The sequence below is a fragment of the Oncorhynchus clarkii genome, chromosome 25 (genome assembly GCF_045791955.1).
Source record: "Oncorhynchus clarkii lewisi isolate Uvic-CL-2024 chromosome 25, UVic_Ocla_1.0, whole genome shotgun sequence".
Lineage (NCBI taxonomy): Eukaryota > Metazoa > Chordata > Actinopteri > Salmoniformes > Salmonidae > Oncorhynchus > Oncorhynchus clarkii.
In genome coordinates this window covers 36,291,720-36,312,884 of record NC_092171.1, presented here as the reverse complement: position 1 = coordinate 36,312,884, position 21,165 = coordinate 36,291,720, and the positions used below count along the sequence as shown (strand labels likewise).

The 21,165-nt window shown below is 44.3% G+C and overlaps 2 protein-coding genes across 8 annotated transcripts in view; both read left to right on the top strand.

Moving 5' to 3' along the window:
- Nucleotides 1-7,565, top strand: part of LOC139383844 (syntaxin-binding protein 5-like) — a 44,965-nt gene extending 37,400 nt beyond the window's left edge. For 4 of the 7 annotated variants that reach the window (XM_071128425.1, XM_071128422.1, XM_071128423.1 and 1 more), the window contains 5 exons: nt 720-959; nt 1,446-1,797; nt 1,964-2,129; nt 5,585-5,696; nt 5,945-6,356. In XM_071128425.1, the coding sequence (XP_070984526.1) occupies nt 720-959; nt 1,446-1,797; nt 1,964-2,129; nt 5,585-5,696; nt 5,945-6,276 (1,202 nt within the window). In that variant the 3' untranslated portion in view covers nt 6,277-6,356. Of the gene's footprint in view, nt 1-719; nt 960-1,445; nt 1,798-1,963; nt 2,130-5,584; nt 5,697-5,944; nt 6,357-6,414 lie in introns of those variants that run through there. The other 3 variants (XM_071128426.1, XM_071128421.1, XM_071128424.1) reach the window with 2 other exon arrangements.
- A 7,956-nt stretch (nt 7,566-15,521) lies between these two features.
- Nucleotides 15,522-21,165, top strand: part of LOC139383763 (SAM and SH3 domain-containing protein 1-like) — a 90,407-nt gene continuing 84,763 nt past the window's right edge. Inside the window, exon 1 of the mRNA XM_071128325.1 lies at nt 15,522-16,058. Coding sequence (XP_070984426.1) covers nt 15,522-16,058 — 537 coding nt within the window. The remainder of the gene's footprint in view (nt 16,059-21,165) is intronic.

Below are 21,165 nucleotides of genomic sequence, written 5' to 3'. Positions count from 1 at the left end.
TGACACTAACTCCCTGACTGACTGACAGACTTGTTGGTTCCAGCCTCTGCACCTCTCTGTTTCAGAGGGGTTGGGTTAAATGCGGAAGACACATTTCAGTTGAATGCATTCAGTTGTACAACTGACTAGATATCTCCCTTTCCCTTGTTTTGTTTACCATGCTATTCAAACTGCTAAACATGTGGTAAAGTATTGCCCCCTCCTGTCTCCTTAAGTTATACTGCATAAGGAAGGTATGGCTTTTTCTAGATGTTTCACATTGAGAACACACCTTCATCTTTGGCCAAATGCCCATGGTCCTACTGTAGGTGAATTAGGTGCTAAACTTATTTGTCGTTTTGAAAACAAAATTAACACCAGATCTCATGTGATCTCTCAATGATGAAACACCGTGTGGTTCTTCTGGAATTACCTTTATTTGGTGCTACTGTAGTTCTTAAGATGGGTGTTTCATGTGCTGCTCCTTGTGTGCATTGTGAAGAAATGTGATGCTTTTTTCTCTAGCTTGGATATACCTCTGCATAACTAACTTGCTCATGAGACAATGCAGGACCTCCTGAATTTCAGTGTCTACATGAAAGTACACAGGGTCTAACCTTCCGTTGGGTTATTAACCAATCCTATTTTCCTTTCATATTCCAACTATATCAAAGCATCCACTTTCATATTATCCCTCACTTCTCCTCTCTCTCTATTTGTCCTCTCTCCATACCATCCAGATGCCAAGGACAGTTCGTTCAGCCGCTCGAGGAGTTCCAGTGTGACCAGTATAGAGCGGGAGTCCCGCGAAGCCATCTCCTCCTTCCACTTCAGTGAGAGTTTCCCCAGGAAGTCGGACAGCAGCCCCAGCCCCAGCCTGTGGTTGGGTACTACCCAGGGCACTGTCCTGGTCCTCTCCCTCAGCCTGCCACCTACAGGGGACCAGAGGCTGCAGCAACCTGTTGGAGTCTCTTCCTGTGGTAAGTGTGATTGCTGATATGAGTTAGGTTTGCGTCCCAAACTGAACCCTATTCCCTATGTAGTGTACTACTTTTGACCAGGGCCCGTAGGGCAGCCATGGTAACCTTAATAACAATAAATGACACAGTGGAGCCCATTCAACATTTCAGGTCTCGGACAAGGTTAGCCGGTTCACTGACCCATCTCTGTGACAGCAGAAGCATTACCACCACCTTGACTGTGGTGGCTGAATCTGGATGGAACTGGAAGGAATAGTTTGCGACGACATATAATCTCACAAATGTTCCAAATATGTATTAGTTTCTTTGCATTAAAGCAGTGGTTCCCAAACTGTGGTTCGGGTAGCACTAGTCGTCTGCATGTTTCCTGAAGGTTGTCAGCAAACCTATATATTATTAATCAGAGAGAGAGATCCAGTATAAGGCCTTATAAATGTGTTTATAATGACGCAAGAGGTCTAACATGTCTCTTTCTATGTCCTCCAGGTACTCTGGTCAGACTAAAAGGAGGTATCCTGACTATGGCCTTCCTGGACTCCCTTGGGGCGGTCCTACCCCCTTCCTACGAGCCGTGGTCCGAGCCCAGCGCTCCAGACGAGGAGAAGACGAGGAGGCGCAGGCCGGCCTCCCCACCCCCCACCCAGGACGGTCAGGACAGCCAGTACGCTGTGGTGTGCTCAGAGAAACAGGCCAAGGTGGTGGGTCTGCCCTCCCAGTCCTGCTTCTTCAAACACAACATCACAGAGAGCTCCTTCGTGCTGAGAGCTGACGTGGTGCAGATGGCCGCTGGACTCTGCCTCGCCTGCTTCTGTGCTAATGGACACATCATGACTCTGAGGTACTCTGAAAGGTCCAGTCTGTGGTACTGTAGTTACTCTGGGATACTCTGAAAGGCCCAGTCTGTGGCACTGTAGTTACTCTGGGATACTCTGAAAGGCCCATTCTGAAATACTACACAGTGCCTACTTCATTCATACTGTTTGTGTCTCTCTCCCCTCTCCCAGTCTACCCAGTCTCAGACCACTCCTGGATGTGAACTACCTTCCCCTGACAGACATGAGGATAGCCCGGACCTTTTGCTTCTCCAACCTGGGCCAGGCCATGTACCTCACCTCCCCCACCGAGATACAGAGGATCACATACAGCCAGGAGACCTGCGACAATCTGCAGGTGTGCGCGTGTCTCTGTTAGGGCTGGGCGGTATACTGTATTTTACTATATACCACTTAGTTTTTTAAACTTGAACTTCTATAACGGTATTTCAATGTATGGTTTGTTACATGTGATACGCCACTCCGCCACATGTAACATCTATTTTTTGCTACTTGCTAGTCATTTTCCTCCCTCCGCCTCCGGAGTCACGAACACTTGCTGTTCACTGTCTACATGTTGGTGACAACGATGCCACTTTGCTTCTTAATATAAATCCACAAGTGTTCTATAGTTACAATATTAGTTTGTGTATCTTACAGTAGCTGTTTGCTGACCGTGTCTTAGCAAGTTGTGGCTAAAATAAAACGTGTTAATGCTAATCGCTAGTTAGCTGGCTCGCTAGCTAAACCCTCTTAGTCCTCACTCCCCCCTATCTGAGATATTTTCTGCAGCCCTCATCCTCCACATACAACACCCGTTCTGCCAGTCACATTCTGTTAAAGGTCCCCAAAGCACACACATCCTTGGGTCGCTCGTCTTTTCAGTAGCGACTGGAACGAGCTGCGACAAACACTCAAACTGGACAGTTTTATCTCAATCTCTTCATTCAAAGACTCAATCATGGACACTCAAATCAAATTGTATTTGTCACATACACATGGTTAGCAGATGTTAATGCGAGTGTAGCGAAATGCTTGTGCTTCTAGTTCCGACCATGCAGTAATTTCTAACAAGTAATCTAACAATTTCACAACAACTACCTTATACACACAAGTGTAAAGGAATGAATAAGAATATGTACATATGAATATATGGATGAGCAATGGCCGAACGGCATAGGCAAGATGCAGTAGATGGTACAGTATATACATATGAGATGATTAATGTAGGGTATGTAAACATTATATAAAGTGGCATTGTTTAAAGTGGCTAGTGATACATTTATTACATCCAATATTGAATTATTAAAGTGGCTAGAGATTTGAGTCAGTACGTTGGCAGCAGCCACTCAATGTTAGTGATGGCTGTTTTAACAGTCTGATGGCCTTGAGATAGAAGCTGTTTTTCAGTCTCTCGGTCCCAGCTTTGATGCACCTGTACAGACCTCGCCTTCTGGATGATAGCGGGGTGAACAGGCAGTGGCTCGGGTGGTTGTTGTCGTCCTTGATGATCTTTATGGCCTTCCTGTGACATCGGGTGGTGTAGGTGTCCTGGAGGGCAGGTAGTTTGCCCCCGGTGATGCGTTGTGCAGACCTCACTACCCTCTGGAGAGCCTTACGGTTGTGGGCGGTGCAGTTGCCGTACCAGGCGGTGATAGAGCCCGACAGGATGCTCTCGATTGTGCATCTGTAAAAGTTTGAGTGTTTTTGGTGACAAGCCGAGTTTCTTCAGCCTCCTGAGGTTGAGGCGCTGCTGCGCCTTCTTCACCACACTGTCTGTGTGGGTGGACTCTTACAAAGGTTCTGTCATTGACACTCTTCCTGACAGTTGTGGCTGCTCTGTGTGATGTATTGTTGTCTCTACCTTCTTCACCACACTGTCTGTGTGGGTGGACTCTTACTGACAGTTGTGGCTGCTCTGCATGGTGTATTGTTGTCTCTACCTTCTTCACCACACTGTCTGTGTGGGTGGACTCTTACTGACAGTTGTGGCTGCTCTGTGTGATGTATTGTTGTCTCTACCTTCTTCACCACACTGTCTGTGTGGGTGGACTCTTACTGACAGTTGTGGCTGCTCTGTGTGATGTATTGTTGTCTCTACCTTCTTCACCACACTGTCTGTGTGGGTGGACTCTTACTGACAGTTGTGGCTGCTCTGTGTGATGTATTGTTGTCTCTACCTTCTTCACCACACTGTCTGTGTGGGTGGACTCTTACTGACAGTTGTGGCTGCTCTGTGTGATGTATTGTTGTCTCTACCTTCTTGCCCTTTGTGCTGTTGTCTGGGCCCAATAATGTTTGTACCATGTTTTGTGCTGCTGTCATGTTGTGTTGCTACCATGCTGTGTTGTCATGTGTTGCTGCCTTGCTATGTTGTTGTCTTAGGCCTCTCTTTATGTCGTGTTGTCTCTCTTGTCGTGATGTGTGTTTTGTGCTATATTTGATTAATTTTTATTTTGAATCCCCCGTCCTCGCAGGGATTTCATCTGTGGACATAGAGCTCATGCCAAAAAGCTCCAGTTTTGACTCATCTGTCCAAAGGACATTCCCCAGAATTTGTCAATATGCATTTTAGCAAATTCCAGTCTGGCTTTTTTATGTTTTCAAAAGTGAAGTCCTCCTGGGTCCTCTTCCATGGAGCCCACTTCCGCTCAAAAAGAGATGGATGGATGGTGCGATCAGAAACTGACGTACCTTCACCTTGGAGTTCAGCTTGAATCCTGTGTTATTTTTCTACCATTCACACTCTCCTTCTGTTCAATCTGGGGTTGATTTTCCTGTTGCGGCTGCGCCCAGGGAGGTTGGCTACAGTTCCATGGACCTTAAACTTCTTAATAATATTTACAACTGTTGTCACAGGAACATCGAGCTGCTTGGAGGTGGTCTTGTAGCCTTGACCTTTACCATGCTTGTCTGTTATTGTCTTTCTGATCTCCTCAGACAAATCTCTCCTTTGATTTCTCTGGTCCATGTTCAGGGTGGTGACCACAATGATACCAAACAGCTCAGTGATTACTTTTCTCCATTTAAATAGGCTGAATGACTGATTACAAGATTGGAGACGTGTGATACTAATTAAATAAACTATTAGTTTGAAATATCACTATAATCCAAGTATTTATTCTATTTTCTAAGGGGTACCAACAAATGTTTCCAGGCCATTTTAGAATATCTATTTTCACAGCTTCTTTGCTTTATTCTATGACATACCAAAGGCATGCAAAGGCATACATGATAAAATAGCTTTTAATGTAATCTCTTTTCAGGAAGTGTACCAACACATTTGAGCATGTCTGTATTTCCATGATTCCAAGTGTTTTGATCTAAATCTCAAGCCCAATCGCAATATTTGGTCAAAAAGAAATCGCAATTGAGCCTAGAATTTTTTTTTTCTCCATAATCATGCTGCCCTATGTAGCACAGTGTAGAAATGATAACAAATGAGTGCAGAAATTGATGAAAATGCTGAAAATTATTTTGGGTCGAAGTTGAATTGAACAGTATAAAAAACAATCAAAATAGAGAAAGACCCATTGAAATCACTTCGAATGTATGTTGCCACCTTAGTCACACACTATTCATAAAGCTTGTATTATTAAAAATAATAAAATACAGTCAAATATAGTAGTGTTACTGTACATTTTTTTTTTTTTAAGTAACAAATATTGTGATATATCTTGGCCATATCGCCGAGCCCGTGTATGTGTGCGCTTGTGCCGTGTGTGTCTGTGTGAGAGAGAGAGATATCACATTTTGTGTTTGTGGGTATGATAAAGTTATTTTTGACATATAGTGCTACATCTGAATCTTTAGGAGATGATGGGAGAGCTGTTTACACCGTTAGAGACACCTGAAGCTCCTAATAGAGGTTTCTTCAAGGGCCTGTTTGGGGGAGGAGCTCAGTCGCTGGATAGAGAAGACCTGTGTGAGTATCATTCTCACAATACACCTCTCCTTCAGTAGCTATAGAACCGTGTTCTATTTACCTGTGACTGACATTCTAGAGCATTTTGAGAACACATCTGATTTATTTGGACATAGATAATGCTGTACAATATGCTTGGCATATGATTACTAATGACGCAGTGTTATTGGACACAGCGATAATGGCGTTGCAGTTATAAAACCTGTTTTTGTGGCACATCTTGGTTTCCCTCCCTCTGTCCTCTATAGTTGGTGAGACTGCGGCGGGTAAGGCATCTCGTAGCCTGGCGCAGCACATCCCCGGGCCCCAGGGCATGGAGGGTATGAAGGGAGCAGCCTCTGGGGTGGTGGGGGACCTGGCCCGTGCCAGGATAGCCCTGGATGAGAGGGGGCAGAAACTGGGCGAGCTGGAGGACAGAACCGCAGCCATGATGGCCAGCGCTGACTCCTTCTCTAAACACGCTCATGATGTAAGGCCAATGCTCTACCAGGTCATCTGTGAGGTGCAAACCTGGGTTCAACTAGTATTCGTTTCCCCCAAATACTTTCATTGTTTGATTGAGCCTGCCTCGAGTGCATGATGGACAGGGTTTGCACTTTTAGGCTAAATCGAGCACGACTCAAGTATTTGAAAGAAAATGAATACTACCTGAACCCAGGTGTTGTCTATGAGTCGTGTACTGTCTCATCCTCTTCTCTCACTTCCTTCCCTTTCTCAGATGATGCTGAAGTACAAAGATAAGAAGTGGTACCAGCTCTGATGGCAGCGAGGGGAGACAGTGGGACGCAGTTGTTTTGTTGCACCACTTCATTATCTACAGAAGATGCAGCTCCTCCTCTTCCTCCTCCTCCTCCTCCTCTAAATCTCTCTGCAGGAGGAAGAGGTGTTGTATGACAGACTGAGAGGCTTTCTTCCTAGCAGCACAATACAACACTGCATTACCTCAGTCACCTGGTTACCACTGACTGACTGAAGAGGACTGACTGAAGCAGACTGACTGACTGACTAACTGAAGCAGACTGACTGCATGACTGGTAAGGACTGACTGACTGATAAGGACTGACTGACACAGACGGACGGACTGACTGATAAGGACTGACTGACACAGTCCGACTGACTGATAAGGACTGACTGACACAGACCGACCGACTGACTGACACAGACCGACCGACCGACTGACTGACACAGACCGACCGACTGACTGACTAACACAGACTGAGAGACTGACACTGACAAACAGATTGACTGACACTGACAGATTGACAAACAGATTGACTGACACTGACAGATTGACAAACAGATTGACTGACAGACAGGCCGACTCGGACGGAGGAGGAGGAAGAGTTATTCTGGATCTTTCTTTCTATGTCATCTGAGGAGATGATGCTCATTCCCTTAGTCCCTCTCCTCTGGGTTAAGGGGACTGATCCTGTGTTTCATCAGTCATGCTCTTATCTGTTCAGCTGTTTGGTTCTCCAAGAGGTAAGATAACTATACACAATGAGTACTGTTGGAGGTTACCTGTGAGGTTACCTGTGCAGGGGCCATGTGAGGTGTTGTCTGCTCTTCACAGTGTCAACCAATCACAATGGACCTCTAAGGGGAGTCTCCTGTGTGTGGAGGAAAACTCCATGTAAACCAGCCAGTGGAACCATCTCTGCTCCTGAAGTCCTAATATCTATAGCAATGGTTATAATGTATCAACGATTGATTCATCCCCTCTGTGTTTTATCTCTGGTTTCTCCATTTCTTTCTTTCTTATGTTTGATTTACATCTATATTTGTCATCTTTATTTGCTGTTTTTTGTTTTTCAAGAAATTCCATCCAAGCACTTAATTAATTAAACATAAGTTTATTGATGAGTCATATTGATGGTGTGATGAATAACTTTTTTCCATATTTTTTACTACTGCTACAGTAGGCCTGGCTATACACTTATCACATATCATTCATATGGTCAGTTTGAACAGTAGGCCTGGCTATACACTATTATCACATATCATTCATATGGTCAGTTTGAACAGTAGGCCTGGCTATACACTATTATCACATATCATTCATACGGTCAGTTTGAACAGTAGGCCTGGCTATACACTATTATCATGTATCATTCATACGGTCAGTTTGAACAGTAGGCCTGGCTAAACACTATTATCACATATCATTCATATGGTCAGTTTGAACAGTAGGCCTGGCTATACACTATTATCACATATCATTCATATGGTCAGTTTGAACAGTAGGCCTGGCTATACACTATTATCATGTATCATTCATACGGTCAGTTTGAACAGTAGGCCTGGCTATACACTATTATCACGTATCATTCATATGGTCAGTTTGAACAGTAGGCCTGGCTAGACACTTATCACATATCATTCATATGGTCAGTTTGAACAGTAGGCCTGGCTAGACACTTATCACATATCATTCATACGGTCAGTTTGAACAGTAGGCCTGGCTATACACTATTATCACATATCATTCATACGGTCAGTTTGAACAGTAGGCCTGGCTAGACACTTATCACATATCATTCATATGGTCAGTTTGAACAGTAGGCCTGGCTATACACTATTATCACATATCATTCATACGGTCAGTTTGAACAGTAGGCCTGGCTAGACACTATTATCACATATCATTCATATGGTCAGTTTGAACAGTAGGCCTGGCTATACACTTATCACATATCATTCATACGGTCAGTTTGAACAATAGGCCTGGCTATACACTTATCACATATCATTCATATGGTCAGTTTGAACAGTAGGCCTGGCTATACACTTATCACATATCATTCATATGGTCAGTTTGAACAGTAGGCCTGGCTATGCACTATTATCACATATCATTCATATGGTCAGTTTGAACAGTAGGCCTGGCTAGACACTATTATCACATATCACTCATACGGTCAGTTTGAACAGTAGGCCTGGCTATACACTTATCACGTATCATTCATATGGTCAGTTTGAACAGTAGGCCTGGCTAGACACTTATCACGTATCATTCATACAGTCAGTTTGAACAGTAGGCCTGTCTATACACTGTTATCACATATCATTCATATGGTCAGTTTGAACAGTAGGCCTGGCTATACACTATCACATATCACTCATACGGGCAGTTTGAACAGTAGGCCTGGCTAGACACTATCACATATCATTCATACGGTCAGTTTGAACAGTAGGCCTGGCTAGACACTATTATCACGTATCATTCATACGGTCAGTTTGAACAGTAGGCCTGGCTAGACACTATTATCACATATTACTCATACGGTCAGTTTGAACAGTAGGCCTGGCTAGACACTATTATCACGTATCATTCATACGGTCAGTTTGAACAGTAGGCCTGGCTAGACACATCACTCACACGGTCAGTTTGAACAGTAGGCCTGGCTAGACACTATTATCACATATCATTCATACGGTCAGTTTGAACAGTAGGCCTGGCTAGACACTATTATCATGTATCATTCATATGGTCAGTTTGAACAGTAGGCCTGGCTAGACACTATTATCACATATTACTCATACGGTCAGTTTGAACAGTAGGCCTGGCTAGACACTATTATCACATATCATTCATATGGTCAGTTTGAACAGTAGGCCTGGCTAGACACTTATCACGTATCATTCATACGGTCAGTTTGAACAGTAGGCCTGGCTAGACACTTATCACGTATCACTCATACGGTCAGTTTGAACAGTAGGCCTGGCTAGACACTATTATCACATATCATTCATACGGTCAGTTTGAACAGTAGGCCTGGCTAGACACATCATTCATATGGTCAGTTTGAACAGTAGGCCTGGCTAGACACGTATCATTCACACGGTCAGTTTGCACATCATATTTGTTTTGAAGCAGGAAGTCAAATAGAACACAGTTCACTTGTTTGTTTACTGAAAGTTCTTCCTTTTTTTGTTGTATTGTTTATCATGGAATTTCAGTTGTGTGTTGTCAGTGTATACATTACGGGCTCTTACTACAGTATCCACTAAACTGAACCCACTTGACAGGCATGTGCAGGAAATGTTTAGCCAAAAATAAGTCTACAAACATGGATATAACCAAAACCTGAAGGGTTGTTAGTATGTTGGAAACACTGTGCAGCTTAAATATAGTTCTCTCTTATGGTCATAGATGACGTCAGGGCCAGTTTTCTATTTTGTTCTCCGCTCCGATTGGCTGAGACATAGCGTTGAGGTTAATCTTCTGGGTTATGATTGGCTCAGAGATAGAGTTGAGAGTTATGTACAACAGACTAAGGTGAAGATACCCCTGGACACTCATCTTGGTTCAGTTTTGCATTGTCCTCACTAATGGTTAAGGTTAGGATTGGAGGAGGGGATTATAGCTGATCCGAGATCTGTACCTAGGGGAAACGTGAAGGCATTCAAATCTTTACCTCCACCTACCGAACAATGTGGTAATATTGCGTTACAGGTTAGGTTACTCTCTTAGTCTTCTCACAATCCTTCAATAGTGATTCTAATACAATTTTCTCATGGCTTATTCATTTGAAATGGTTTTGAATGTTTAGAGAAGAAAGCATGTCTCTTATAGCACAAGCAAACATATACAGCTGTCTTTGTATTCGAAGTGTCAGCAGAAGAAGTGACCAAGTGCCATGTAGTGTTCAGTAAAACATTAATTGGTCATTTTCTGAATCAACCACTATCTTAACAGACAACGCTCTTCTGCCTTTGCTTATCATGATGCATATATGCTAACCTCTACCTATTTATGTGTGTATCTGTGTTTGTCAACATCCATATATTCAGGAATATGTGTATGGGCACATATATTTATACTTGCAGCCATAGATGCAGTATATTTCAAAAGATGTGTAGAGATTTTTTTATTTTCTTCCTTAATGGTGTTTTTCAGTGTGACTATTTGATTTAATGTTGTTTTTTTCGACGTGCAAGGAGATGCTGCCATTTGTGTAGAGGTAGAGTAATTTATCCTTTGTTCTTTTTTTTCCAAATTATTTTTCATTTGGTAACTGAAGGTTAAGGTTAAGACAACTGGAGGCAAATCTGATAGTGCTGGTTTTGGCAAAGTGACGCAGGATGTATCCCAAATTACACCTTATTCAAAAGTAGTGCACTACATACTCTAGGGAATAAGGTGCCACTTGGGATCCTTCATTTTAAACTGTCGTCTTGATTGACCAATCTCCGACCGTCTGTCTGGATGTGATGATAACTACATAACTCCATAACTCCAGTGTGAAAAATGACCGTCTGTCTGGATGTGATGATAACTACATAACTCTATATAGGCCTGATCATAAATTATGAAAAATGGCGGAGAAGCTTCTCCATGCTTGCCTCTGCTTTATCCAGAAGACCTAGGACATTGGATTTTCAGTTGAGCGGATTTGACCTTACTCATACTACTGACGTGTTAGCTGTTTTTGCACTATTTTTCCTTCCTTTGAATCACTCTTGTCAGTTTAAGTTTGTTGTTTATATTTTTTCCTTTTTCTTGTTTATTTCTCTGAAGTACAAAAACATGTTGGACATGTTAACTGTGTGATACGCCAGTAATATACTGACTGGCTTCATTTTCAGATTTGTTTTCATTGCCCATTAATAATATTCTATTTATATATTTTAGAAGAAAGTATATAATTTTCATTTAAATATATTGCAAATAAATAATTTTAATGTATAATTTAAGAAGAATAGAATTGTGCATTTTAAGATGTCTCCAAAACAATGCTTGTACATAATGCCCATTATACAAACATGAAAATAAACATTTCTGGTGGTATATTTAATGTGTGCATCTCAGATTCAGCTATATATATATATATCACATTTTTGGAGATTGTCTGTTGAATGAGCTCCCGGTATATTTGAATTCACTAGAAGCCATTCAGTCAGGTTGCAACATATACCCCATAATGACAAAGCAAAAACAGGTTTGTAGACATTTTTGCAAATGTATTAAAAGTAAAAAACTGATACATTTTTTACATGAGTATTTAGACCCTTTGCTATGAGACTCAATTAAGCTCCGGTGCATCCTGTTTCCATTGATCATCCTTGAGATGTTTCTACAAAGTAACTGTGGAGTCCACCTGTGGTAAATTCCATTGATTGGACATGATTTGGAAAGGCACACACCTGTCTATATAAGGTCCCACAGTTGACAGTGCATGTCAGAGCAAAAACCAAGCCATGAGGTCGAAGGAACCGTCCGTAGAGCTCCGAGACAGGATTGTGTCGAGGCACAGATCTGGGGAAGGGTACCAAAACATTTCTGCATCTTTGAAGTTCCCCAAGAACACCGTGGCCTCCATCATTCTTAAATGGAAATGGAAGTTTGGAACCACGAAGACTCTTCCAAGAGCTGACCGCCTGGCCAAACAGCAATTTGTGGAGAAGGGCCTTGGTCAGGGGGGTTGTTGTCTGTAATAAAGCCCTTTTGTGGAGAAAAACTAATTCTGATTGACAGGGTCTGGCTACCCAGTGGGTGGACCTGGCTCCCAAGTGGGTGACCATTTGGCCTGCCAGACCCACGCATGGCTGCACCCCTGCTTAGTCATGTCAAATCCATAGCTCAACTGCTCAAAAAAGTAAAGGGAACACTAAAATAACACATCCTAGATATGAATGAATGAAATATTCTTATTAAATACTTTTTTCTTTACATAGTTGAATGTGCTGACAACAAAATCACAAATTATCAATGGAAATCAAATTTATCAACCCATGGAGGTCTGGATTTGGAGTCACACTCAACATTAAAGTGGAAAACCACACTACAGGCTGATCCAACTTTAATATCCTTAAAACAAGTCAAAATGAGGCTCAGTAGTGTGTGTGGCCTCCATGTGCCTGTATGACCTCCCTGCAACGCCTGGGCATGCTCCTGATGAGGTGGCGGATGGTCTCCTGAGGGATCTCCTCCCAGACCTGGACTAAAGCATCCGCCAACTCCTGGACAGTCTGTGGTGCAACGTGGCGTTGGTGGATGGAGCGAGACATGATGTCCCAGATGTGCTCAATTGGATTCAGGTCTGGGGAACGGGTGGGCCAGTCCATAGCATCAATGCCTTCCTCTTGCAGGAACTGCTGACACACTCCAGCCACATGAGGTCTAGCATTATCTTGCATTAGGAGGAACCCAGGGCCAACCGCACCAGCATATGGTCTCACAAGGGGTCTGAGGATCTCATCTCGGTACCTAAAGGCAGTCAGGCTACCTCTGGCGAGCACATGGAGGGCTGTGCTGTGCGGTCATCCTGGAGGATGTTGCAGGCAGCAGAACGTTCTCCACGGCGTCTCCAGACTCTGTCACATGTGCTCAGTGTGAACCTGCTTTCATCTGTGAAGAGCACAGGGCGCCAGTGGCGAATTTGCCAATCTTGGTGTTCTCTGGCAAATGCTAAACGTCCTGCACGGTGTTGGGCTGTAAGCACAACCCCCACCTGTGGACGTCGGGCCCTCATACCCCCCTCATGGAGTCTGTTTATGACCGTTTGAGCAGACACATGCACATTTGTGGCCTGCTGGAGGTCATTTTGCAGGGCTCTGGCAGTGCTCCTCCTGCTCCTCCTTGCACAAAGGCGGAGGTAGCGGTCCTGCTGCTGGGTTGTTGCCCTCCTACGGCCTTCTCCACGTCTCCTGATGTACTGGCCTGTCTCCTGGTAGCGCCTCCATGCTCTGGACACTACGCTGACAGACACAGCAAACCTTCTTGCCACAGCTCGCATTGATGTGCCATCCTGGATGAGCTGCACTACCTGAGCCACTTGTGTGGGTTGTAGACTCCGTCTCATGCTACCACTAGAGTGAAAGCACCGCCAGCATTCAAAAGTGACCAAAACATCAGCCAGGAAGCATAGGAACTGAGAAGTGGTCTGTGGTCACCACCTGCAGAACCACTCCTTTATTGGGGGTGTCCTGCTAATTGCCTATAATTTCCACCTGTTGTCTATTCCATTTGCACAACAGCATGTGAAATGTATTGTCAATCAGTGTTGCTTCCTAAGTGGACAGTTTGATTTCACAGAAGTGTGATTGACTTGGAGTTACATTGTGTTGTTTAAGTGTTCCCTTTATTTTTTTGAGCAGTGTATATATTAGTTGTGCAATGGAAATAAAATCTATGTCAAACTAATTGTTTGTCTTTTTTTCAAAATGACCATTCCATGTTTTAAGGGTTGTTAAAACACACAATTCATCATCACAGGGGTCCAACAATCCTCCTGGAGAAAGCTACTGGTCCAACAGTCCTCCTGGAGAGAGTTACTGGTCCAACAGTCCTCCTGGAGAGAGCTACTGGTCCAACAGTCCTCCTGGAGAGAGTTACTGGTCCAACTGTCCTCCTGGAGAGAGCTACAGTACTGGTCCAACTGTCCTCCTGGAGAGAGCTACAGTACTGATCCAACAGTCCTCCTGGAGAGAGTTACTGGTCCAACAGTCCTCCTGGAGAGAGCTACTGGTCCAACAGTCCTCCTGGAGAGAGTTACTGGTCCAACAGTCCTCCTGGAGAGAGCTACTGGTCCAACAGTCCTCCTGGAGAGAGCTACAGTACTGGTCCAACAGTCCTCCTGGAGAGAGCTACAGTACTGGTCCAACAGTCCTCCTGGAGAGAGCTACAGTACTGGTCCAACAGTCCTCCTGGAGAGAGCTACTGGTCCAACAGTCCTCCTGGAGAGAGTTACTGGTCCAACTGTCCTCCTGGAGAGAGTTACTGGTCCAACAGTCCTCCTGGAGAGAGCTACAGTATTGGTCCAACAGTCTTCCTGGAGAGAGTTACTGGTCCAACAGTCCTCCTGGAGAGAGTTACTGGTCCAACTGTCCTCCCGGAGAGAGCTACAGTACTGGTCCAACAGTCCTCCTGGAGAGAGCTACAGTACTGGTCCGAGAGAGCTACTGGAATCGATTTACTTCAGTGGCTGACAATTACAGCGTTGATTGATCTGACATGTATTCAACCAGTCAATTGTGGTATATGTCGAACAGAGGGCGCCAGAGTACAGATAATGCTCAATTGCCTTCTTTTTTTTTTTAAACAAACGCGAAGCAGAATTCGCTTGGATGGAATGGCACTCTGGACCAACTCTAGACCAGAGAGACAAAGTTAATTCCGGGGAGAGAGAGGGTGCTTTGCACCATGTGCTACAACAAGTGTATTCGGACCTAGGCATACAGATAAGAAGCAGCGAAAAGCGTTTCATCTCGCATTTACCTCCACTCTGAAGTTTGCAGTACTGAGTGATAAAAACAACGATATTTGGACGTTGCCGCGCCAGGAGTGCCCTTTTCGAAACAGCAGCAATAAAACAAACAAAAGCGGTGAGGAACAAATGTTTGAAATTCAGCTCGTGGACACTTAATGCACAATTTCTTCAGTTTTGTTTATCTCATGTATATGTTGTGTTTCTTTGGTTGGATACCATGCCTTTTCTTTCTCTCACCTGCTTGGATTAATTGATGACCAGACCACACCTACTAGGTTGGATTTTTGGACGCCATGGTCTATTCATAATAAAATATTTGCATTGTTTGTTATCCAGAATTTTGGGAACACCAATATTGCAGCGTTTAACATTACCTTTATTTTATTGTAACAGTAGTAGACTCGGCTCTTTTTAGATTTCGTGTTGTATTCTTCATCAGTTTAATAACCTCTGCATGCGTTTGTAATTTTGGATCCAATAAGAATGACCGAGGCCGCGGCGGATGTAAAAATGTGTCAAAGATACCGGCGCTCCTGAGGTTTACATTTTGGAGATAACGGAACCATTTCTAACACAGCCTATGCATGGAAAACATTGCTCATCCTATGTCAAAATGATGCGCACCGGCCCCGGCCTTGTCTATGAGTGGCTACAGAATCTTAAACTGCCTCAATACTTGGAGGGATTTGTGGACAATGGATACGATGATCTCGAAGTTTGTAAACAAATTGGTGATCCCGATCTGGACGCCATAGGGGTCTACGTCCAGCACCACCGACAAAAATTGCTCGACGCAGTGAAGAGGTTGAGAGAGCAGGAGAAGGAAAAATCTCCGGGTCTTTACTTCACCCTCGAGCCCATGTACCCCTCTTCCTGTAGACCCTCGTTGGGCACCAACATAATGCACATCACAGAGTGCGAGAATGACCTCCAGGGGTCAAGTTCATGGACAGAATCCAACCAGGAGGAAGTTGAAATTGGGGCTCACCAAAGATTTCACCAAGAGTCATCATGTCCTAAAAACAACAATTTGAGTTTCACTGATTGTAAAGAGTTGGTGACTTACCCAAAACTGAAACTGAAGCTCTTGATCAGGGATAAACTTGTGAAAGATGGAATCGACCTCAGTGAGCCGCCATACACCCACAAGGTAGGCTCCTATGTCATTTATTGATGTTGATAATTATAATGCTTGTTCATAGACTGTCACATTCAATTACACTCTTCCCTCTGTGTCCGCTGTGATGAATAGTATGGTCAATTTCTTTGATGTTGCTCTATACCAGCAATTGTGCTCTGACACTTTCAGAGTCAGGATGACTACTGCTCAAGGCTTTATGGGCAGTCATGGACTTTAATACACACACACACACACACACACACACACACACACACACACACACACACACATTTAGAAATGTATCTACTCAGAAGTGATTTTGGGTCTATACCGTCTGACCGACACACCTGCTGAAGCAATGCTCTGTTGTGAGAGTCCATTTAATTTATAATTCCTATGGGACACATTATTGACCTGGCTGGGTTAATGAGCTCATATCTTTCAGACTTTCTGAGCTAACAGCTATATCATTGTTACTTAACTGTATCTTACTGTTGGTTAATCTGATAGCTTCCATTGTCTGTCACTGTAGCGTTGGAGCGTTGGAGTGTGTGTTCCAATTGGCACCCTATTCCCTACATAGTACACATATTTTTACCAGAACCCTATGGGCCCAGACACAGAGTATTCAGACAGTGTATATACTTCTCATTCCATCCCTCTGCTCTGACAGTTGTTTTACGGAGTATGGCGTCACTTTACTGTTGTGCCGCAAAATGCATAGCACATAGAATAAAGGTTTTATCAGATATTATTCATCCTGATCAGATAGGTGTTTTACATGGATGATACATTGGAGATAACGTAAGACAATTACTTGAAACAATAGAACACTATGAAACGCCAAAGAAACCAGGTCTGTTGACATCATACGGTACAGATGCTCTGTGTACATCCCCTCAGATGAATGCTTATTCACGGTCAGAGAGCTAGGCAGGGTCTGCAGTTGCAGACTGTAGTATTGGCTTTAACCTTCATTGTGGTGTATCGTATAGGTCTATTTAGTAATTGGAATCAGCACCACATTGCAGCAAAGGCCAACTCCTATTCTCCAGTATGGGGTTGAGCAGATTTTTGATTTGGGTTGCTGTCTCGTGGTGTTCTAAAATTGGTTCTGTGTCAGTGGATAGTGGTTAGACCTATACTGTATGAATTTGATTTCCTGACTCTGTGAGCCAGACATGGCTGTCAAAAAATGGCTCTGCCTTTCCACGAAGTCTTATTGGAGCTGAGATGTTACAACAGATGAAGACTACCTGCTTAGGCTGCGTCTTTAGGCTACAGTCTCGGGCTGTGTGTTTAGGCTACAGTCTCGGGCTGTGTGTTTAGGCTACAGTCTCGGGCTGCGTGTTTAGGCTACAGTCTCGGGCTGTGTGTTTAGGCTACAGTCTCGGGCTGTGTGTTTAGGCTACAGTCTCGGGCAGCGTGTTTAGGCTACAGTCTCGGGCTGTGTGTTTAGGCTACAGTCTCAGGCTGCGTGTTTGGGCTACAGTCTCGGGCTGCGTGTTTAGGCTACAGTCTCAGGCTGCGTGTTTAGGCTACAGTCTCAGGCTGCGTGTTTAGGCTACAGTCTCAGGCTGCGTGTTTAGGCTACAGTCTCGGGCTGCGTGTTTAGACTACAGTCTCGGGCTACAGTCTCGGGCTGCGTGTTTAGGCTACAGTCTCGGGCTGCGTGTTTAGGCTACAGTCTTGGGCTACAGTCTCGGGCTGCGTGTTTAGGCTACAGTCTCGGGCTGCGTGTTTAGGCTACAGTCTCGGGCTGCGTGTTTGGGCTACAGTCTCGGGCTGCGTGTTTGGGCTACAGTCTCGGGCTGCGTGTTTGGGCTACAGTCTCGGGCTGCGTGTTTAGGCTACAGTCTCGGGCTGCGTGTTTAGGCTACAGTCTCGGGCTGTGTGTTTAGGCTACAGTCTCAGGCTGCGTGTTTAGGCTACAGTCTCAGGCTGCGTGTTTAGGCTACAGTCTCAGGCTGCGTGTTTAGGCTACAGTCTCAGGCTGCGTGTTTAGGCTACAGTCTCAGGCTGCGTGTTTAGGCTACAGTCTCGGGCTGCGTGTTTAGGCTACCGTCTCGGGCTGCGTGTTTAGGCTACAGTCTCGGGCTGCGTGTTTAGGCTACAGTCTCGGGCTGCGTGTTTGGGCTACAGTCTCGGGCTGCGTGTTTGGGCTACAGTCTCGGGCTGCGTGTTTGGGCTACAGTCTCGGGCTGCGTGTTTGGGCTACAGTCTCGGGCTGCGTGTTTAGGCTACAGTCTCGGGCTGCGTGTTTAGGCTACAGTCTCGGGCTGCGTGTTTAAGCTACAGTCTCGGGCTGTGTGTTTAGGCTACAGTCTCAGGCTGCGTGTTTAGGCTACAGTCTCGGGCTGCGTGTTTGGGCTACAGTCTCGGGCTGCGTGTTTGGGCTACGGTCTCGGGCTGCGTGTTTAGGCTACCGTCTCGGGCTGCGTGTTTGGGCTACAGTCACACACTGTTTTTCCCTCCACTTTTACCAAATAAATTCATAATGTCACCAGCGCTGGTGCGGTCATTCTCAGTGGCAAAATGTTCAAAGTGGCTAGAGAGGATGCAGTAATGAGAATCCTATGCTACGGAATATTACGATATGCTATTCATCCTTGGGCTAGGAAATGCAAAACTGGCACCTGTTGTCGTTCTTCGCACATGCTGACCATCATGATGGATTTATTTAAAGAGATAATGTCCAGAAAGGCTTATTTTGGGAAACTTTCTGAATGGACATAGCTAATTCTTTAACTCGTACACACCCACCCAAGAGGACCCACTGAACCAAAGCCGCCTGCTGCGCATCTCACTCAGACGCATAAACAACAAATCACATTTCTCCTTTCCCAAAAATGTATTAAAAACCTTGCCACAGATTCAAATCCTTTCTGTAGGAAATCAAAATATATTCTAATGATCAGCCGCTGATCCCTTTTAGTGAGACAATAGGTGGTTATGTTGACACTAATTTCAGTGCTGTATCAAAATCTGTGCAACCCCTGGAATCCCCTTTCACAAAACTCCTGGCAAAATGCATCGGTCAATGAATGAAAAAGGTTTATCAGATATTATTCATCCTGATCAGTTTTCTTTTTTTTTTTTTTTTACATGGATGAAACATTGGAGATAATATTACTTGAAACAAATAGAACACTATGAAACACCAAAGAAACCAGACCTGGTCTTCATAGCAGATTTAGAAAAGGCCTTTTGTTTAATTATGACTAGAATTTTTATATAAATGCCTAGACTATTTTAATTTGGGAGAATCTCTTATTCAACGGGTTAGATACAGTATGTATAGTAACCCCAAGTGTAAAATATTAAATAAAGGTTACTTCAAGTATTGAACTGTCAAGAGGAGTTAAACTAGGTTGTCAATGTATGCCGATGACTCAAGACTTCCCAAAGTCCGCCATCTTGATCACTGCACAGTGGAGGGTCTAGATCATTAATCTAGCCTATCTGAACTCTAACCTAATTATGAAAAGTGTACCACATTATGTATTGGATCATTTAGAAGACAACATTTACATTACCCTATAGTTGACCAATTAAGTGGTCAAATCAAATTTTATTTGTCACATACACATGGTTAGCAGATGTTATTGTGAGTGTAGCGAAATGCTTGTGTTTCTAGTTCGGACAGTGCAGTATATCTAACAAGTAATTTAACAATTCCACAACAACTACCTAATTCACACAAATCTAAGGGGTTGAGTGAGAATATGTATATGGATGAGCGATGGCCGAGCGGCATAGGCGAGGTGCAATAGATGGTATAAAATACAGTATATACATGGGATACGAGAAATGTAAGATATATTAATATTAAGGTGGCATAATTTAGAGTGCATTGTATAAAGTGACAAGTGATCCATTTTTAATAAAGTGTCAAGTGATTGGGTCTCAATGTAGGCAGCAGCCTCTCTGAGTTAGTCATTGCTGTTTAGCAGTCCGATGGCCTTGAGATAGAAGCTGTTTTCAGTCTCTCAGTCCCAGCTTTGATGCTGTACTGACCTCGCCTTCTGGATGGTAGCGGTGTGAACAGGCAGTGGCTCGGGTGGTTGATGTCCTTGATGATATTTTTTGCCTTCATGTGACATCGGGTGTTGTATGTCATGGAGGGCAGCCCGACAGGATGATCTTGATTGTGCGTCTGTTAAAAGTTTGTCAGGGTTTTGGGTGACAAGGCACATTTTTCTTCAGCCTCCTGAGGTTGAAGAGGTGCTGTTGCGCCTTCACCACACTGTCTGAGTGGACCATTTCAGTTTGTCTGTGATAAGTATACTGAGGAACTTAAAACTTTCCACCTTCTCCACTACTGTCCCTTTGATGTGGATAGGAGGGTGCTCCCTCTGCTGTTTCCTGAAGTCCACGATAATCTCCTTTTGTTTTGTTGATGTTGAGTGAGAGGTTATTTTCTTGGCACCACAATCCCAGGGCCCTTACCTCTTCTCTGTAGGCAGTCTCGTCGTTGTTGGTAATCAGGCCTACTGTTGCAAACTTGATGATCAAGTTGGAGGTGTGCATGGCCTCGCAGTCATGGGTGAACAGGGAGTACAGGACGGGGCTGAGCACGCACCTTTGTGGGGCCCCAGTGTTGACGGTCAGTGAAGTGGAGATGTTGTTTCCTACCTTCACCACTTGGGGGCGGCCTGTCAGGAAGTCCAGGACCCAATTTCATAGGGCTGGGTTGAGACCCAGGGTCTCCAGCTTGATGATGAGCTTGGAGGGTGCTATGGTGTTGAATGCTGAGCTGTTGTCAATGAACAGCATTCTTACATAGGTATTCCTTTTCAGGTGGGGTAAGGCAGTGTGATAGTGATTGCGTCGTCTGTGGACCTGTTGGGGCGGTATTTAAACTGAAGTGGGTCTAGGGTGGCCGGTAAGGTGGAGGTGATATGATCCTTGACTAGTCTCTCAAAGCACTTCATGATGACAAGTGAGTCCTATGGGGTGGTAGTCATTTAGTTCAGTTATCTTTGTTCCTGAACCCAAGAAGGCAATGGTAGCCATCTTGAAGCATGTGGGGACAACAAACTGGGATAGGGAGCGATTAAATACAGTGCTGCCTCCTTCAAAAGTTGCGAGCCGCGGGACTTAGAGGTACCCAGCGTCACGGCTTCATTGCTCCAGA